The sequence below is a fragment of the Dermacentor andersoni genome, chromosome 10 (genome assembly GCF_023375885.2).
Source record: "Dermacentor andersoni chromosome 10, qqDerAnde1_hic_scaffold, whole genome shotgun sequence".
In the NCBI taxonomy this organism is placed as follows: Eukaryota; Metazoa; Arthropoda; class Arachnida; order Ixodida; family Ixodidae; genus Dermacentor; species Dermacentor andersoni.
This window is the reverse complement of record NC_092823.1, coordinates 83,180,409-83,200,767: the sequence shown is the minus strand read 5'-3', so window position 1 is coordinate 83,200,767 and position 20,359 is coordinate 83,180,409. Positions and strand designations below refer to the sequence as shown.

The window sequence follows — 20,359 nt, the reverse complement described above, 5'->3', positions numbered from 1 at the left end:
ATTTTTGCGAGGAAAATGTTGCATAACACAGGTGCGACACATGACCCTTATACATATGCCATTCTTCTGCACAAATAACTCATAAAAAAAATGAATGTCGCCCGAAGATAAAATTTCAAAAGTGCTAAAAAACTTTCTACCGGAACTTCGGCATTGTTCTGGAAAGACACATCCCCATGTGTCTATACAAAACTGCACAATACAAGATATACAAAACTGCAAAGCTATAATGCAAAATACAATACAAAACTGCACAGTATAAAAATACAAAACAATGTACAATACAATGCAAAATTGCACAGTAAAAAAATACAAAACAAAGTACAATACAATATTTCAATACAATACAAAACTGCACAGCTATAATACAATATACAATACAAAACTGCACAGTACAAAAATACAATATTTCAATACAATACAAGACTGCACAGTACGAAAATACAAAACAAAATACAATACAATATTTCAATACAATACAAAACTGTACTGCTATAAATAGCTCCCTTTGTTGTGTAAAATAAGATAGGTCTTCAACATCAATTGAAAAATTATACACGACAGAGTAATTGCCCTCAAGGAACGCAATTATGTCACAGGAATTTTTTTACTAAGAGCTGGTCGTCCAATACCAGCCTATTAAAGTGCTTCAACAAATACCGACTGACCAATAACTGCCATAAGTTGTTTTTGCTGACAATGCACCGAACAGCATCTCAGGCTTTGTTAAAGGACAAGATTTTGCAGGTGTTTAGGTATGCAAAACATTTTTTTATTGTTTTGAACAAGCAACAGGACAGTACCTACACAGAGTGTGTTATGAACGTATTAGACACCTTTAAAGTACTCGGACAAGGGCTCAAGTTTACCCATGAGCTTCCTTATATTGACAAGCTGCAATTTTTAGATCTTCATCTCGCGCTTCATGAAAACCATGTTTGTTCTTGCTGTTTCATTCCACCTCTTCCAAAACAGTCAAAAGAGCTATTGCCAGTACAAGCTTACAGTTGGCATGAACTAGGTCTTGTCCCTACATCATTCAGGAAGGCTTCAACTTGCAGAATTCTAGGCCTGTATCGGCGGGCTTCCGAACTTTTTTGTTAGCTTGGGTGGGTGAAGCTTTGTTGAAGAAATTTCGGCTTGAGCCTAGCAATGCTTCGAAAGAAAGCGCGTACTGTTGTCTTTCCATATCTACACAGATTGCCTCATTAATTAAAGAATGTGGCTTCTAGGTATGCTGTTCTGGTAGTGTTTTTGGCTCCTCAGAAACTTTTTTGCATTTGTCTTTTGTCTGTAAAAAGTGCTGAGTGTATGAAGAAGCATGCAAAGTGTTTTTGAAATGTTTGGCCAGGGTTTATAAGATTTCTGTAAGCTGTGGCAAGGTATGCATCGGCCAAAGTGTTTGTTGTATGAGAGATCACTTGCGAGAGCATGCATTATCAATCAGAAATGGGACAGGCTCACATTTGCCATACCTTTGCAAAGTGTGCATGTGTGAGCCTTTGCTGGAAAACACATACATATTACGGAAAAGAACAGATGCGGTGGCACGGGAACTAGCACAGGCTAGGTATATAAGAAAATTTGGAGACTAGTGTATCAGGGTTCTGTTGCCGCTTTACAAGAATGAGTTTAGTTTTCTTGCTGATAAGATGTGATTAAGCTTGGTATCTATCTCGCGTAAACTCATTTGTTTATTATGCAAGAAAAGGTGAGGCGTGCAGACAGGACACAAGAGAAGAGAAGTGAACAACACGAACAAAATGAGCGCCAGTTTTAGTGAACAGGTCTGGCGCCTATTAGAAGCAGGCTATCCTAGCGTAGCAGTGGCTACTGTGGCTGAACGCCTAAAGAAGTCAGTTTCGAGAGGGACGGACGTGATTGCAGAAAGCAGTAATAGCAAAAGAAAGAGTAGTGGCTATTCCGTGCATTCATTCAGTGTCGCACAGGCTTAAAAAAGTTGCAAGTAGATGTGATGTTAATGTTGCTTTCACTGCTCCCAATAAGCTAGGTAAGGTATGCGCTGCTGTGCAGAGGAAAAGGGAGCAGGTAAAAGGCAAAAAAAAAGAACAGGTATTTGTCCAGTGAAGCTCAATAAGAACAACAGTTTTACTGACTGTTGTATGCATGTGGTTTATAATGCTCCCTTTAGCTGTGGCCAGTTCTATGTAGGGCAAGCGGGGCGGTGTATCAATCAAGAGGCTAATGGAACATAAAAGGTCGTTAACCAGTGGATCGCCTTCTAATATTTCCCCACATTGCCAAGATTGTAACTACACGCCTAAGTTAGATGAATGCACGATATTGTACAGGCACAAGAATGAAGATATGCGACTTATGGTAGAGGCATGGCATATCTGTAATGGTGGAAGTGTGTGCATCAGTCAGCCTTCGATTGTTTTATATAAGGAAGAGATTAAGTGCCTTAACAGCTATCTCTCATGTAGACCGGCAGATGTACCTGACCGACACGTGGTGATACCATTCCAGAGCTTACGCAGATGAGTTTTGTGCCTTCTTTCTTTTTTTTCGCCTCAGTGCTCCCTTCAGTTGATAGTCGGCGTCCGTGGTGTCCCCGTCTCTTGTGTCCTGTCTGCACGCCTCACCTTTTCTTGCATAATGTATCCTTACCAACTAGCTCAGCTTTCTGTCGTTCTAAGCTTCATTTGTTTATGTTCTTGTGCACATGTCTGAGGGCGTATGAAACGAAGCATTGGGTAAAATAAATATCACTTGTGAGCGTGCACCTGTTAGTGTCTTATTTTGCACCTAAAACCATTCGAAGACGTTGGTGCAGCTCTATCACATTTATCAGTTCAGTAGTGCCGTGGTTGTTAGTATGTTGCTTCTGAATATTGCAAGTCATCATAGGCCCAGCGAAGGGCAGTCAGATGAGTAGTTCCTTTGGTGCATAGTCTTAAGTGGTTTGGTCACCTTTATGTGATTACCAGTTATAGCTGAGCATGTTGTTAATAGCACTGGGTGTACTATGAATAGTTCTGCACCATGCAGGCTCCATATAATGGTGCATCAGAGCAGCAGCACATTGCAGCCAGTGAAGTGGCAACAAACACAGAGGATAGCAGAATGATCAGTACTGCAATCAATGCTCCTGTGCTGGTAAGTCATGAAACAATTAAGAAATAACACATTTCTAAATTTCAGCCTGTGTACTTCTAATCACTCGAGTAGAGAAGAAACTTCGGCATGCTTCACTAAGTGGCATATAAACGTTCCCGTATTTCTGTTTGCTTTCAGAGTGAGCCACATGAGGAACACGCCTATGCATCTAGGTTGTTTGCTCCAAGATTTGTCCCTGCAAGTGAGTTGCAATGCGGAACACACCTACTTAACATGTTTGTTTTTGCTGACATCTGCGATTCCTTCTTCTTTTCTGCTCTTTTTTTTATTCCAAACATCCTCATGTAATGTAGCCATTTAAAATGTTACAAATATGTTTTCCTGATTTCAGGCACCCAGGCCAACCTGCTTGTATCACCTGAAAAAAGAGATTTTGCCACCCAAACAGAGCTTTTGGTGTGGCAAAGGAGGTGATGCAAAATTATGTAGCTATTTTGCCCACTGCGACTTCCGCACGAAAGCAACAACAGAAAAGTGACGCATACGAAATCTTGGATGACTCTGTAGAAGCCAGCCCTATCGTGGACATAAATGACCACAGCTACCTGCCGACATCGGATAGCAGCATGGAATTGTAAGTGCGTTGCTGATTTGGTAGCAGCATTACATTCACTAAATGACTGTTTTTGTCAAAGACTTGCCACCCAGACTGCAGTATGAGAGAAAGTACACGGCATTCGAAAGTTGTCTATCGCAGCTTTTCAAGGCTTGCAGTGTGCGTGGTGAGAGGCAAGGCTTCAGTGCACACTCACGGGACAATGCTAGCTGTAACTGCTGTCTGCAAATTTGAGCACAAAATTTTATGGCACAGTCAGCTCTCCACCAATGGAATGGCAGCTGGTCACATCCTGCTTTGTAGGGGCCATCTTATGCAGTTGCGCTAGCCCAATCAAAGTGCTGCACTTCCTAGAATTATCAAACGTTCAGGTTTTCTCAAAGACAGCCTATGTCTACCAAAGGGGCTGTCTCCTGCCAGCCATAAAGAAGATAACAAAATATGTTCCCAGGCAAGGCAGGAATAATATTTTCACTTGTGCAGGTTTGGCCAGCAGAAGAGGTTGCCCTTATCGAAGCATAAAAAGGCCGGGACCTTTGTCTGCTTGGAGAAGAGAGGCATTATTCATATGGGCATTCAGCCAAGTACCTGACCTAAACCTTGATGGATGCTGAGACGACAATGATAATCCGCTTTGTGCATGTGCAGGTTGGAGAGGTAAGAGATGGTTATGTATGAGTTCTGTGACATTTCATGCTATGTGGTCTGTTGCTGCGAGAATACTAAAGCGGGTTATGTTGGGGCATGTTAGTCAACAGATGTGAAAACAAGCCCACACGTGGAACCAGCAGGCTTGATAACGGGCTTTGCTTATCTGAAGCACATTGATCTGAAGGTTGCCTCACTAACGACTGACCGCCATCTAGGGATCAGAATACCTGCGTGACCATGATAATGATGTCAACCATGAGCTAGACAGCTGGCATGTTGCCAAAGGTATGTGTGGAAAATACCCAATATACATTTATTTGTTATATTTTTTTGGTGATACCTCAAGTACTCCATTAGGGGGGTGAATATCTAGTACGTTGTATTTTTGATGAATGCCTTGAACATTGAATGACTGGAATGGTGCACCACTTCAGCAGGTAAATGATTCCAGTCTTTCACTGTTTGAATGCAGAAAGAGTTAAGATGAACAGTGGTGCGAGCTGGAGGGGTGTAAATAGCTTTTGAATGGCTATCGTGACATGAAGTGCGATGCGCAGGCGTTAGGTCAGTCTGGGGAAGTGAATAATACCTTATCAAAGAGGCATAGCCTTGGTGCTTTGCGGCAGTGCTGGAGGGTTGGAAGGTTCAGACATGACTTAAGTTTAGTGACGCCGGTGTGGTAAGAGTAGTCGGAGTGAATAAACCTTGCTGTGCAATTCTGTATGGATTCCAGTGCTGTTGCCAGGTTAGATTGGTGTGGGTCTCACACTGAGCATGTATATTCCAGTTTGGTTTAAACAAGTGTTAAAGGGACCCTGAAACGATTTTGACGATTTTCTACAAACGTATGAGTCGTTAGAGTAGGTTCTTCTGATCATTAATTGACACATCTAAGTGCTCCGCGTAACGCGTGTAATTTATTATGAGGTTTTAAAAATGCACATCGCTGCCGATCGGAGCACGCTGCTCGGCGGAATTTTACACCGCCCCTACCCATATGACGAAAATCACCCATATGACGTCAGTGGGGCGAGCTATCCGATTGGCTGACTAGGGCGCGTGATCAATAATTTTTCCAACTTTATGGTAAACAAATGATCTTCGTAATAGTTGGAATGTTAGTTCATTTGTTTTTATAAACAGAAAGTAACATAAAGAGAATGCACAAGAACGATTTTTCAATACAATTAAGCACTTCCGGCACACAGCAAGTGTCGTCTGCTTGTGTTGCAACGTACTCCATTTTGACGAGAGCTCCGCGGTCAGAGTCGGTCTCAGTCTTTTCGCGAGCACTATGATTCGACTTTGTTGCTTTGTGGACTGCAAACGCAGCGACTGGCAATATGTCAAGCTGCGACATCGTGTCCCTCTGCAAGGCAGCATACGAGCGAGCTGGCTGCTGCGCATCGGACTGCCGCTATCTGATCGGCGCCAGGGTTTGCGCGTTTGTGGCGGTCACTTTGCACCGGAAGATTGCTAACGCAATAGCGTTTCGCGAGTCCGGTATTAGGGCAAATGCAAGCGCAACGGGACAGGGTCTGGCTGCTTGACTGTGCCGTAACGGGATGAGCCATGGGATGAGCAGAATCGCAAATGCGAATGGTCTGCACGGTGCAGCCACCTGGTGGCACAGAGCTCAACCATACACAGTAGCAGTAACGAAGTGTATTCTTCTTTGGCTGCTGGTGTGTTTTTTTCGCAGGAGTGTAATCATCAACACTTTGTTTTTATAAATGTTTAAAATGTTTTACACTTGGTTAGAGCAATATTAGCGCTTTGTTTGGCTGGTTAAGCGCTGCGCCAACAAGTGGCTGGACCGTGCAGACCGATCAGGCCGCACGTACGTCTACGCTAAAGTTCCTTCATCAGCTTGAGTTTATGCCTCCAGTCATTTGTCGAAATGACCAGCTTGCCTGTGGTTACCGGAATACCAGACACGTTCGGCGCTACGACAGAATGCTCGCAACGCACGCTGCTTCGATAGCTCTCGCTTGGGGTCGACGGCCAAGCAGCTAGCGGAGATTTCACGCGGGCGGGGGCGGGCTCCAAAACAGCCGGAAGTGGACGATGTGACGTCGCATCGTGACGCGAAACCAGTGAAGGCGGAGCTTAGCCCCGATCGCTCGGCGAACGAGTTGAGGAGGAAAAGCATGACTAGGGAGGAGGGTAACTTCTAATCGCTTGTAACTCCATTAATACGTAACGCTTCACTTAAATTGTGGTGTGAATGTTCTACTTAAGCTGTACCCTACGCGTCTACAAAATTTGTCCGAACCGTTTCAGGGGCCCTTTAAATATGCTAGTAGTTTTACTGAAGGGGAAACAAGGCATAGATTACAGCACAGGTAGCACAGAAAACACGATTGGCAAATTCTGCAAATGTGTTTAGACCAACTGAGGTTGCTGGACACTGTAACTACCTAAGTACTTATAAAAAGTGACGGCACATATTTAAGAACCAACAGTAATGTGTTTACAGTGGAATCTCGATAATACGAATGTCACGGGGTCACAAAAAATATTCGTATTAGCCGAAATTCGTATCATCGAAACGATTAAAACTAGCTAAATTCAGAGGTGAACTCACTCAGGCACACGTACCTAAAAAGCATTTATTTCTTAAAGAAGAAGTCTCTAATGTCCTTCTGCTTCTTTTCCTTTGTCAGGTCACTTAGCAGACTGTTTAAATCCATAAAGACGCGTGCAGCGTTTCAGCCGCTGGTGGTGGGCTTTCGCCGTCGCCCACGTCTAACACAAAGAACGCTGTCCGAAGCACAGCAGCTATTCCATCCGATGGCACGCGGAAAAGGAGGAAAAGCACAAAAGCAACAAAAGCGCCACCGCTTCAAACTTTTCGCGCAGTCGCGGCCTCCGCTCTGTCTGGCACCGCATCCGCGCGTCCACACCAAAAGAGAAAGGGAGAAATTGCGTGGGTGCGCGCTGTTCTCTTTTGCGGTTATCGGTGGGGCGGCGCAAAAGCCCTTCCCATGCTCGTGTCGCGTCTGTCCGTGTGCTGGAATCATGCCAAGTGTGGCCTCTCCTCCGCACTGCGGCGCAACCTCCTCCCCTCCTTAGCAACCGGCGCGCCGGTGGGGGGCGCAGCTGTGCACAGCAACCATGACGTCACACAGTAGCAGTAGAACGAGCGGGCGCGCGTCGGCGGTAGGCAGCTGCACCGCCGTTCCTTCGCCAGACGTCTCGTTGCAGTCGAGTGAGTGAGACGCATGGCTCCGAGGCGGCCCAGTGATTCCACGCCAAGCTGTTCGGGGAAGCGGCATGGGACGCCGGATTCCCCCAATGCCAGAAGAACGAGGAGCGAATGTGCATGCGTCAACTGAACATGTCACCAGATGCGAAAGCAAGGGAGGCGGTACGGAAACGCGAGCAGCGACTGATTAGATCGCTGAGTAACAAAGGCAGGGAAGCAGAACGAAAGCGGCAGCAGCGACAGGCAATATCGCTGAACACCAAAGCGAATGAATTGGAGCGCAGACGGCAGCAGCGTCTGGGTTTCGCCAAGCACACTTTATTATTTCCAGTGTCTTCAGTAATTTGCGTATCAACCGACGCTGGTCAAAAATCGATTCGTAAAACCATTCTTTAGCTCGTTGCCATGTAATGAGGCTCAGCTGGCACCACGGAAAAATTTGTTTCCTCTAGAAATTCATATTAGCCGTGATCGTATCATCGAGATTTCACTGTAGCTGGAACAAATGATTAGCAGCGATGAAAAGTAAATAGGAACGTTTTTTTGACGTTGAGAGACATTGGCCAATTATTACACTAGGTTTCAATGATGTTAAGGTCAGACTGGAAAGCACAAGAATCAGCATTGTTAGTAATAGGATGATATATCATGCATATAAATGAACAAAAACACAGAAACAAAAGACAAACAAATAAGCAATATCAGCAAGTAATCTTATTTCCGAAGAACAACCACTTGGTAAGTCGTTAATGTATATTAAGAACAGTAGTGGCCCCAGGACAGTGCCTTGTGGCACACCGGAGATAACGGGTGATAAGTTAGGTGAGCATTGGTTAGCATAAACGAACTGTTGGCGGTTAGTCAGAAAGTTGCGTATTCATTGGAGAACAAAAGGGTTAAGGTTGAGACGCGATAGCTTTAGGAAGATAAGGGTTCATGAGAAACCTTGTCGAGCGCCTTTTGGAAATCTAGAAAGAGGACATTTATAGGTGCTTTTTGATTAAGGTACGAGCTTACGTCATTAACGAAGAGAGCTAGTTGAGTCTCGCAGGACATGCTTTTCTGGAAACAGTATTTATGGACGAGACACAAGTCAGCGCTTGTGTCTCGTCCTTGTTACTTTGTGGTTGCATGTGTTTGCGCTGTTACAATTTTTATGTCAAGTATTTATTAGGATTGAAAAAAACTAGCAGATGTTAGAAACTTTACAATATGAGAATAAATGACCTGACAGAGATCTTTAACATAATTTGAATACAAATATTGTATTGACTGGCATTGTTATATGCAGCACTTTAGCTTTAATGACTATTAGAAACAATGATTGTACCATGCCATTATCACCAGTCCAATAAAAACATCAGTACTCAGTACTGACTGCTTTTCACTTTGACATATGCATGAATTTGTGTGTCCCATGCGACAGTTTTTAAAGGGACCGACATGTAATTTTTATGATACTCCCATTTTTTTCATGCAACAAGAACCTTGCCGGTCAGTGACCAATCGTACAGTGGTAATGTGGAAAACTGATCGGAAAATTTTTCAATCTTCAGTCACCAAGCCAAGTTTTTGAAAGCAAATGATGCTTTTACACCAGTAGTGGCTGTTCGTGTAGTACCAGCACCCATTTATGGTACAATTAGTCATTTTGTATCGAGAGACCACAGAACTTGGTGTACTCACTAGCAAACTTGCGCATGTACAAAAGTACCCTGCAACATCATGCAATGAGGGTTGCCATGTCTCGGCATGGGTCTGCCGTTCCACTCGCCTCGAAAGCAGCAGCATTTGTTAGTGTGAACACATCGCATGCATCTCAAGTACCAATGTTTCTCTGCAATCTCGTTTTTGACTTTCCATGCCAATTTAAACTTACAATTGCTACTTAAATCACATACAGCACACTCAATTCTATCACTATAAGTTACGGTCTTTTTGTTTCCATCATCTCATAACACATGCAGCATGGTCATCAGTCGCTTTAAAATTTGCGGAATAAAAATAGCTGATTTAGAAACTTGTCTTCAGTTTGAGATGTACTGATGACTTCGGCATTACAAATTGTGTTTCAACATACAGGGCTGCAAAAAAAATTGGGAGCCCTTTCGAGAAAGGCTGGCTGTGCATCTCTCGTGGATGGATCCAAGCACTTTGCAGTCATTTATATTTCTGCGTTGCGATGGCAGAAGATGATGTGGCACTTAGTCTGAGCATTTGTGATATTGTGACTTAGGCTAAGTACTGCGAAAATTCAGGTTGCTCTTGTGTACATGCCCTTGCTGCGTAAACCATTCATAGACTTCAGTATCTGTTTGTCTTCTTGAACGCTAGTTTAATTTGAATTCAATAGCATTGTTAGACTGCTTCACCCACTACTGATTGTAAATAAAAGCTCTGCATTAGAGTGTGTGCTTGAATACTAACTACATGAATGTCGACAGTCATCGTGAGATGTGTTCTGCTGCAACTTTTCATTTCTCCCATGTCTATGCTTCCTTTCGGTTTTGGACTGCAATAGTAAACCAGGTAGAACACCAGACATGAATTGCAGGAGTATAAAGTCACAGTTATGTCGCAGAGTTGAAGCTCATGGCATTTAGTTATGTATGGATATAACATAGTCGAGGTTAAGACCATGCTTGTTAAACAGTGGCCACAGTGTCTGAAATGGCCTGCATTCCTGTTCAGTGCACTTGTGATGCGTATACCTTTTATCTGTATTTGTATTTACAGGACTTACAACTTTCACAACTGGCATGAAGAGCCGTACCATCAGTGCCTGCATGACGAACTGCCTCACAAGGATTGGCTTGGCCCCAGTACAAACTTTCTTTCCCTACTAGGCTCAAGATTGCAAAGTATTGTTACCAGACAACTGGCCCTTGTATGCTTGTAGCATTGCTGCATTTTATGGCAATCATTATCTTTACAGAAGCAGTTGTGTTCCATAAGCCCAGTGTCATTGTCTTGAATCGTCGACTTTTGATGGACATTGCACAGCTGTCGTCCAAAACCCAGACGTTTTGCCTAGGATCATTCCATGCGCTGCCGATATGCTTCGCTCCTAAGTCAGTGGCGTACTCACCAAATGTCATGCCTACGAGGTAAAGTGTTGCTATATGTCTTGAACAGTGTTTGAAAAGTTGATTGAAAAATTTTTTCACGTATTTATTGTTCTCTGATTGACTGTGGTGCTGATGTTGTTATCTTGGCTGAAACATGGCTTTCAATCAAAATATGTGATAGTGAAATCTTTCAGTGCAGCAGTGCATATAACTTTTACAGATCTGACCATAAATGCGAAATTGGTTGTCGTGTATTTATTGCAGCGTCTGTTCATTTGTCTTCAACTGTCATACCATTCACGTTTCCCTTGGAAATTGTGTGTGCATGTGTTTGCTTGGGCGAAAGAAATGTTATTGTATCTGCATGTTCTTATCCACCAAAGCCTTTATTATAGATCACTATAAATATAAAATTATTATAATTATAAGCTTTTATCATAAATTATAGTTATTATAAAATTATAAATATTCAGACCAGCTAAACTGGACCATACTCCAAATACTCAAGCTTGTCGCTGATATGTGCCATTGAGCTCTGTTTGTGGTGCATTTTGTTCCCCTTGGTATATGTTGACGTTAAACCGGCGTTACAACAAGAGCATTTGTTCTGGAACACGTCATGTGTGACACCAGGTGACAATGGGTAGCCTATCAGAATATCATATTGGAATATAAATACAGTCGAACCTCGATGTATCGAACAGTGCGGTGGTCGCAAAAAAGTTTGATATAGAAAATCAAGTAAAGAACGCGTCTGTGATGGTTAGGATCGTCACGTCGCAAGGCGTGGGATGCGAGGAAGATGGAGGAGACGGTACATAATTAGCAAACACACGACGATTATATTAGACGGTACGTAAATACGAAGAATACCTTCAACTAGAACCATGCACGTGAGGCTGTTCGTAAACAAGGAAAAAAAATTTAGTCTCGCAAGGTTGCGGTTGAAGTCTGTAGCGTGGTGAGACTCGTAGAGTCTTTGAGGCGGAACACTCGCTGGTAGAGTGATGACCGGCATGGAAGAACAGACGCAGCAGCATGGGGCAGGAAAAGGTGGACGGCCCACAGCTCCGTAGATGAGAACAGGCCACTCCGAAGGCTCGAGCAAGAAGACTGCCCAAAGCGCTCGTTTCGATGACCGACGCCCGGTCACCCGAACTTCACGCGTAGAAGCATGTTCCGAGATATTAGCAGGCCGACCTGAGGCCTCGTGCAAGGTGATGTCTGAGGCGCTCCTCATCTCGATGACGGACGCTCGCTCTCCCTAACTTCACGCGTAGATGCGGGTTCGAGGCTGCAGCACGCCGCTCCGAGGTCTCGTGCTGTGCAACGACCCGAGGCGTTCTCGGTCCCGAAGACAGACGCCTGGTCAAGTGAACCTCACTCATAGATGTGGGTTCCGTAGGCCCTGCGGCCCTAGTCGTGCCGGCGTTCCAACGATCACCTCTGCACGAGCCCCTTTTTCCTCTTGTTGAGGACAGCCGCAATGTCGTCTGCTCTTGCATTCTGTACTTTGTGAGCACTTCTTCACAGCGTCAAAAACTTCTGCAAATAAATAAATGAACCAAGGGTGCAATCAGGGATCGTTATTCGGAGCGCCGTTCGGTTGTCTAGGCCGCGCTGACTTTGTTAGCTGGGAGCGCGCGGTTGACTGCGCCCTACGCAATTAGCCTAGGCAACGCCTCCTCAAACTATAGACCTTTTCATTGGGTGAGGAGGAAAGGGCACGTGCCGAGCCTTTTCTCCTCTCTGGCTTGTGTGATTCGGCGCTGCGCTGCTTGAAAGAATTGCTGTCGCGTGCTGTGGAACGATTTCAAGATGTTTTAGGTCATACTTTGTGAAATTTACTCAATGTACATTCATTAAGGTCGTTAGAGAAGCCTTTCGGTGCATCGGCAAATACAGTACGCGGAAATGTCTCTTGGGGGCGTAAGCATGTGATGCGCATTATCAGCCGCAGTGTGTTTATGTGTTGTGAACTATTTTGCGTATATCGGCTTTAATTCAACGAAGAGAACCAGTGTTTCTGTGTTACTATTGGCACGCGTGAGGAAAGTAGAGACGAGGCGTGAGACTAGGAGTCTCGGTGCCAACTGGTTTTTATTCTTTGTGCGCCAGCCCTTTCTCGGCTGCCTGCTGGCTACAGTCGACTGCGGTCGGCTATGTTCCGCGCTGGCAGCACCGCAGCTTATCCGCGGCATATTTGTTTTCACCACAGCACTCCCCCCCTAGTGAGAACACGAACGGAACCAACACAACAAGACACTCGTGCAATTAGAGGTTGAGGCGATTTGGCGCATTTAGATGTCTGCCACTGCGCGTGTGGTAGGTGCGAGTATCAGGCGTGGGTGCATTTTCCGCCCTGGTGGAAACCGCTGCCCTGGGACGAGGCACTTTTGTATGGGTTCCAGGCAATGGGGTGGAGGTGGGTGTCATGGACTGCGTTTCCATGTACACAGGTTTAAGTCTGTCCAACAACACAACTTCTCGCCGCCCCCGTATTTTGATAGTAAATGTCTTCTGTCCACAACGGAGAACCTTGAATGGCCCCTCGTACGGTGCTTGTAGTGGTCGTCGTACAGTGTTGTTCTGCAGAAAGACGTGACTACATGACTCAAGCTCATTACTCACGTGTGTCCTCTTCTCTGTAAGCTGTTGCGGAGGTGTAGCTCGGAGCTTGTTCATGATGTCACGGAGGCGAGATGCGTAGTCGCTGGTGGAAACGCGAGCTTGCTGTTGGCCAGATGCAAAGAAATCACCGGGCAGACGTAGCGTCGTGCCGTAGACAAGTCCCGCAGCGCTGCAGCCGATATCTGCCTTGCACGCTGTGTGTATGCCCAAGAGCACGATAGGCAGTGCTTCCATCCAAGAGTCATGTTCACTTGCCATGAGTGCTGCTTTCAGCTGCCAGTGAAACCTCTCGACCATTCGATTGCTCATCGGGCGGTAGGCCATAGTCCTGATGCGCGAGGCGCCAATGAGTTTCGTCAGACTGGCGAACAACGCAGACTCAAACTGGCTTCCTCTGTCCGTTGTAATGTAGGAAGGTGCACCAAAACGACAGCCAGTGGTTTACAAAAGCGTGAGCAACAGTTTCGGCTGTAATGTCGGTAATCGGGATGGCTTCTGCCCACCGCGTGAAATGGTCGACCAAAGCGATGCAAGTACGTTTGGCCCTGGCAAGGTGTCAATGGTCCGACTATGTCTATATGGATGTGGTAGAATCGAGCATCTGGTCCTGGGAAAGTCTCCAATGGTGTCACCGTGTGACGCTGAACTTTGGACCGTTGACACGCATGACACTCTCGAGTCCACTGTCAGGAATCGCGGTTGATGCCAGGCCATACGAAACGTGCCGTGAGCAGCTTCTGGGTCGCCTGGATTCCTGGGTGTGAAAGCTCGTGTAATGAAGGGTATACCTCTCGACGGAGGCAAGCAGGCACGAATGGGGCTACTTGTACAGTTGAGCCCGCTTATAACGAACCCGAGCGTCACACGGAATTCGTTCGTTCTATCCAGAAGTTCGTGGTATGTGGGCCACACACAAAAATTGACATCAATCAAAACAAACATTTATTGAGAAAAAAAATTGGTGATCGTTGTCTGCTTCGTCAGAGCACATCCAATAACGGCGGTTTCAAGCTTGTTCAAAGCTGTGATGTGTTCGTCACCCAAGGCCTTAAAATACACAAGATTTCTAAGTGCCTCAATATGGCTCACTGCTGTGGTCGCGCTTACGAGTGCTGGCTCCGACGGATCGTTGTCATCGTCCGATGCTTCGGCGTCGCTTGATGCCCGCACTTCAGCAGCGTCGTCTACATCAACAAAATCTTGCCAATCAAGATCGCAGCCGGCCAGGTTAGCGTCAACCACGCGTCGCCACAAGTCGTCGTCAGGCTGGCTTTGTTCAGTGTCTTCAATGCCTGCTTCAGGTGCGTCGGCGAAGCCGGCCTTGCGAAAACAATTCCGGATGCATTCGGGTGTCACTTCCATCCACGCTGCTTTGATCATTTCTATCGCCGAGTACAGCGAGACCTGCAGAGGCACATTGGCCGCGGGGTGATCAACTGCAATCAGCATCCGCTGCACAACACGGCGCCTGTAGGCCGCTTTAAACGACCCTATTACACCCATGTCCAGCGGTTGCGCTTTTGAAGTTACATTTGGCGGCAGAAAAAGCAGCTCAACTGCCGTTAAGACAGCTTGGACATGGTGGGCGGTACAGTTGTCGAGAATCAGAAGAACTTTGAGCCCTTTCTTCGCCATGCTGCTGTCAAAGTCAACTAGCCATTCCGCGAACAACTCGCATGTCATCCATGACTTCGAGTTATGCCTGTAACGCACTGGTACATATGTGCGGAAGCAACGTGGCCTCTTTGATTTACCGATGACAAATGGCAAGCATCGATCGCTTCCATCCATGTTGGTGCACAAAAGCACAGTTATGCGAACTTTGCTGTGCTTGCCCAGCACATTTGTCACCCTTCATAGCGTGCGTTTTGCCGGGCAGCATTTGATAGAATAGCGCCGTTTCATTGGCGTTATACCCATCCCTTTCAGCATAGCTTGATACACGGGCCAAGTTTTTAGACATCCACGTGTTGATGTCTTCGTCGCTTACCGATGCCGATTCGCCGTTGATGGTCCTGAAAATAATTCCGTGGCGGAGCTTGAAGCGATGGAGCCAGCCATTGCCAGGGGAAAAATCTGGGAAGTCCAAGAGGAACGCTAAGTCCTTTGCTTTGGACAACATCAGCGGCCCGCTGATGGGAACATTGCGTGCTCGAGTATCAAGGAACCACTTTAGAAGCGCGTCTTCAACGTCTGCATATGTGGCTTTCCGTAGGCGCTTCCTCGTCGCGGAGTCCGTGGCGGCACTCTTGTAGATTTTGTCCTCCTTTAGTATTGTGGATATTGTCGATTTCGACAAACCATACTTTTTTCACCAGTTTGTGGTTTTTTGCGCCTTGGGAAAGGTCTTTCAAGATCAACAGTTTCATGGCCAAGTCCAAAGCTTTTCGCTTCACTGTTGAAGTAGACGCCGGCGAATCTGCCATCTTGGATAGGCACGGGAGCACACCCGTAGGAAACAACGCCGACAATGCTAGCACAACCACAAGAAAAAAAAAAGACAGTCCCGCAGTCATGCGAGGCGCGGCGTTAAGGGGGAGGGAGAAAAGGGGGTACGAAAGCACATGATCACGTGCTACGTTGTCAATTGGTGGAAAACTGCAGACAGCTGTTGCCTTGAATATTTCTTGAAGTGTCACTGTCAGCGATGTCACAGCATAGAGATGTACGGAGGCGCACTTGCTGATATACTTCATTCCCCCTCCCTTTATTTGCCGCCCCCCCCTCCTCTTGATGCGTAGCGCCCGTGAGGAGAAGGGCACTCAGCGTTTAGTTTGAAATTCCAGCTCCTTCCGTGCCGCGTAGCGACGTAATTCTTAGCAGACGCGTTCGTGAGCGCGCATTGTATGCACTGTGCGTGTCAGCTCAAGATGGCCAGACCTGGTGAGGTGCCGTCTCGCTCCCTGAAGGTACGCGGCGCTGGAGAGCTCCCGCAGACATCAGGGCGTCGAGCGCACCGTGGGGAATGAGGCGAGAATGCGCGAAAGGCTAACGCCACTTTGCCGATGCGACCTTGCGCTCTGCTACAGGCATTCTTCATCGGTTGCGGGTGGTTTCGCCTCTCTAGGCTCGTGGTGAAGTTTGTGTCAGCAGACCTGACCATTGCAGCATACGCCGAAGCGTCATCACGTCGTATGAAGAGAGATTAAAGAATGAAAGATGATTCTGATAGCGACAGTTAGTGAATAATAACGTTATAATAAAGATTGGTAGAGGGTAGGAATGACTAGCAATGATTATTAATGACTCCGAAATGCACAGTATGTCTAGCGATTGCTTGTAATTACCGCAATTGATTACAAATGTCTAGTAAGGTGTAGGAATCAAAATTAAAATAATTACTAGTGACTATGAAATGACAAATATGTCTAACGTCCACTTGTAACGCCTACAGTTGATTAGAAATGACTAAATTGCTTAGTAATGATAAACAATGACTAATAATGACTGAAATGCCTTGTAATGACTAAGATATGACCAACATGTCTAACGACAGCTTCCTCGCACTTCCTCGTTGGCGCACTTCCTCGTTGGAAGTGCTCAATCCTATCCCGCTGCGTGAATATGTCAGCTTAGAAGTGTACGAGTTCAAAAAGGAAAGCGGAGTTGGGATGCCTCTGCCTGGAAGGTCACTTTTCTCAGGCAAGGGTAATCTGACAGCACTCGACATCGGAGACCTTCTAATGGACAAAAATCGTGCGCGTTGGTTCATCCGAGAGCTCATTGAAAATAAAAGCATCACTGAACTCTGCGTTGGAGAAAGCGTGTTCGGCTACCGCGATGAAGCCTCCAACGCAGTCTTCGCCAGATACCTCGCCAAAGAAGACTCCACGCTACGCAAATTGACTCTCAAATCACCAGACTTTTCCGACAGGGGGCTCACCTCTGATGAAAACACTCCTGATAGAAATCGTCGAGGCCATTTCCGAGATGAACACCTTGAAAGAACTCAATGCAGTCATCGTTGTGGACGACCCATTATTGTAAGTATAGCTTAAAATGTATTATGAGTCGCCACAACCAATAGGGCATCTCGCAGCACTTATTAGGGGACGTAAGCTGTTTTTCTCCGCAATGCCGAACATGGTCATATAGGCATATTTGGCACTAAGCATGATACATGAAATTTGATTTAGGGGATGCTACTCAACACAATACATGTAGCGCTGTATTTCATACGCTGGAGCGAGCTTTTGAATTCTGAAGCGTTCCGGAAACAAATAATTTTAACTACACAAATATTATTTATTTACAACAAATATTTTCTCGAAAGAAATCGCTCTTCACGGCGTGAAATAAAAGTGAACTCGTTCTTATATTTTTCTTTGATTTCAAACTATGGTTGGGAATTGCATGTTGATGAACGAGTTATATGTAACGGTGAGTTATGTTTTTCTCTTAAAATTTGTAGTGGCAATTGGTAAAATTACTATTGGTGTCGTCTATTCAAGATCTTGTTTTATTTGTAACTCGAGACGTGAGCAGTGCATGTTGATTAGTTAAAGTTGGACTTGCTCATGAAGGGAAAGAAAGCGCAATTGAAGTGACTTAGTAAGATTGCCTGTCGTTCTTTAATGATTGCTAATAATATGGAAGATGAGGAGCCCTAACGAAAAAAGGGACATACAAACATCGTTCTGGTTGAATTTTGCCCCGGAAACTCAGCCCCTCATTTCAATGCACTAAACAGTGTTTGTCTCGCGTTTTTTAAATTTAGTCTTAATTTTCTAACGAAAACTATTTTGTACATGTCTTTCCAGCATGGATACGATCACCCTCTTCGCCGAACTGATCAAACGGAATGCCACACTACGCCGCCTGAGGCTACCTTCGTCGTTGAATGTGTGCCTTAAGTCATCCTGGGATCCAGATAAACAGTTTCCGGATCCCCAAGCGGCGACGTGCATGAAGTCCTTGTGTGAAGCCCTGCAAGAATCAAACTCGTCGCTCAGCCAGCTCTCCATCGATTTGCGGCCCTTTGAAGAAGCAGAGTGCCACGCCTTCTTCGGCGCAGTGGCGGACAACAAAGAAATCAAGTCCGTGGTCGTCAAATCCTTGCCCTGCATAGATGGTATCGACAGAGTCTCGACAACTATCCGGGAGCGGGGACTTGATGATCGCGTTGTCGTCAAGAGTTTTTGCATTCACCACAACACCATAAAGCTACAGCAATGTCCGCAAATCTACAATGCAACTATCGCATCGAGCAAAACAATATCCAACGTCCTGCCCTCAGTTATGACAGCTTTACGTGTTGTCTGCGGTTGCAAGCACGTAACTTCACTGTGTGTTCATACCGATGTCTTCAAATGCTATGAATTTTGTGCCCTGGCTGCATATATAAGGGTCTCCTCCACGCTTAATGAGGTAGACATATATATACCTTACTCACGAGTGGGACTGTCGGACAAACCAGGAAATTCGGGATGTGGAGCGAGAACTGGTGGCAGCCCTTGCCTCTAACCTCAAGCTAGTCAGAGTCAACGTCGAAGGTCTGGTGCTTTTCTGGTACGACTTGATCGTGCTCGCGCATGGCGCTAGCAAGTCTCAGCCTCATCGAGTTCACCGGGATTCCTGCGAGCATCTTCAACGCGATGCATCATGAAGCCCGTGGAGAGGTGCGCAGCCATTCTGTACACAAGGCCGAAGCGTTCAGGGAAGCTGCCAACCACAAGGAGAGCGCCCTGCTGGACATTCTGGTATGGCTCTGTTTTAACTGCTTTTTGTTTGTGGCCATTACATGGAAAGCGGTGGCCTACTGAAGACATCGCAGGCACTGGACAATATTTAGGAAAGTTACAAGGTGGAACAATGATTTCTATCAACATTTTGCGACAAAAACGCTGTTATTCTGCAAGACTTCACATATGCGCAAAGAGTAATTGTACTGCTTTCTTTAGAAAACTCGCCGTGCTTCGAAATTTAGAGAGCCAAATAATGTCAAAAGGGGCGTTACACGAACGCTTGTAGGAACAAGTATGCAGTCTTCGGCAGCAGATCTTGGCATCCTCAGGGGAGAGAAAAACAAGGTGGCTCCTGCTGGCGTCGAAGAAAAGCTCTAAATAGGGGCTATTCGTCTCAACTACTAGGACGAGGTTGTGCACCTCTTGACTCTTCTCATTCGCTACACCGCCGAACCGGGAAGCTGTTATGAAGCCATTGAACACTGTTTGCCAACGCCAATTTGAAAGTGTTCCATCTTCTATTTAATGTGTTTTGAGATGTTATGTTCAGGCAGCGTCCTGTCATTTTGCTCGTATTGCATACCGTGGCATGAACGGCGTTGGGAGATCAGTTGACACATGCTAATTTGGAACAGTAAGCGTTGTGGCCTTTCGTATTGAGCGATATTTCGGTTCTGAAAGAAGAAAGTTTAGATAGATATATCTGTCCCTTTACTATGTACTGTTGCTTTAATTTGCTTTGTGCACTTTGAAGAGAGTCATTTCAGGCACTTATTAGGCGCTGGGGTTCTGCAAACCAATGTCCATAGTTTTGAAGTTAAAAAGTAACACGCAATAAAGCGACTGTTTGGCCTTCTATATATGTATACGTGTTTACCATTGTGTGATCATCGCCGATACGTTTCTTACTTTTTATGTTATTCTGTACATAAGTCTCAACTGCCAGGTGTTAATTGTTGTGCTGTATGATGTAATCGTCATGCCTGACGAAAGTAAGAAATATTCCGTGTTTTCCTGCAGTGAAGCACTAGCCAGCATTTACAGGTGCAGGATCGGGTCACTACACACGTTGAAGGCGCGAGATGGGAAACGAAAACTTGAATGTAGTACGGCATGAGCATTTTGTTGGACATTTATATGTACACTTCTTGCGTATGCATGCGCAAAAAAAAAACGACCTTAACGCGATCTTTCAGTCTGAATAAAAAGTTTTCTTGCTGCCCAGGTCTAGTCCGATTTGCACTGCCATGCTGACTGCAGTGGCCATAGGATACCAGAAAGTTTGATTGGCCCGAGGCCGACGCAACTAAGCAGGGCATTCCGCATGACGGCGGAAAGATGGTCAATCCCCAACGAAAGAATCTCGTGCATATTAATCGGAGCACAATCACAGCAACAGAGTAGTAAAAAGACGGGAGCG

General features: G+C 45.6%; 1 protein-coding gene across 5 annotated transcripts in view; it reads left to right on the top strand.

Moving 5' to 3' along the window:
• Window positions 1-20,359, top strand: part of LOC126544181 (uncharacterized) — a 29,543-nt gene that overhangs the window by 3,637 nt on the left and 5,547 nt on the right. The window contains exons 3-9 of one of the 5 annotated variants that reach the window (XM_072284907.1): window positions 3,013-3,120; window positions 3,259-3,322; window positions 3,473-3,715; window positions 4,181-4,354; window positions 10,293-10,378; window positions 10,492-10,663; window positions 18,016-20,161. In XM_072284907.1, coding sequence (XP_072141008.1) covers window positions 4,338-4,354; window positions 10,293-10,378; window positions 10,492-10,663; window positions 18,016-18,718 — 978 coding nt within the window. In that variant the 5' untranslated portion in view covers window positions 3,013-3,120; window positions 3,259-3,322; window positions 3,473-3,715; window positions 4,181-4,337 and the 3' untranslated portion in view covers window positions 18,719-20,161. The other 4 variants (XM_072284909.1, XM_072284908.1, XM_072284906.1 and 1 more) reach the window with 4 other exon arrangements.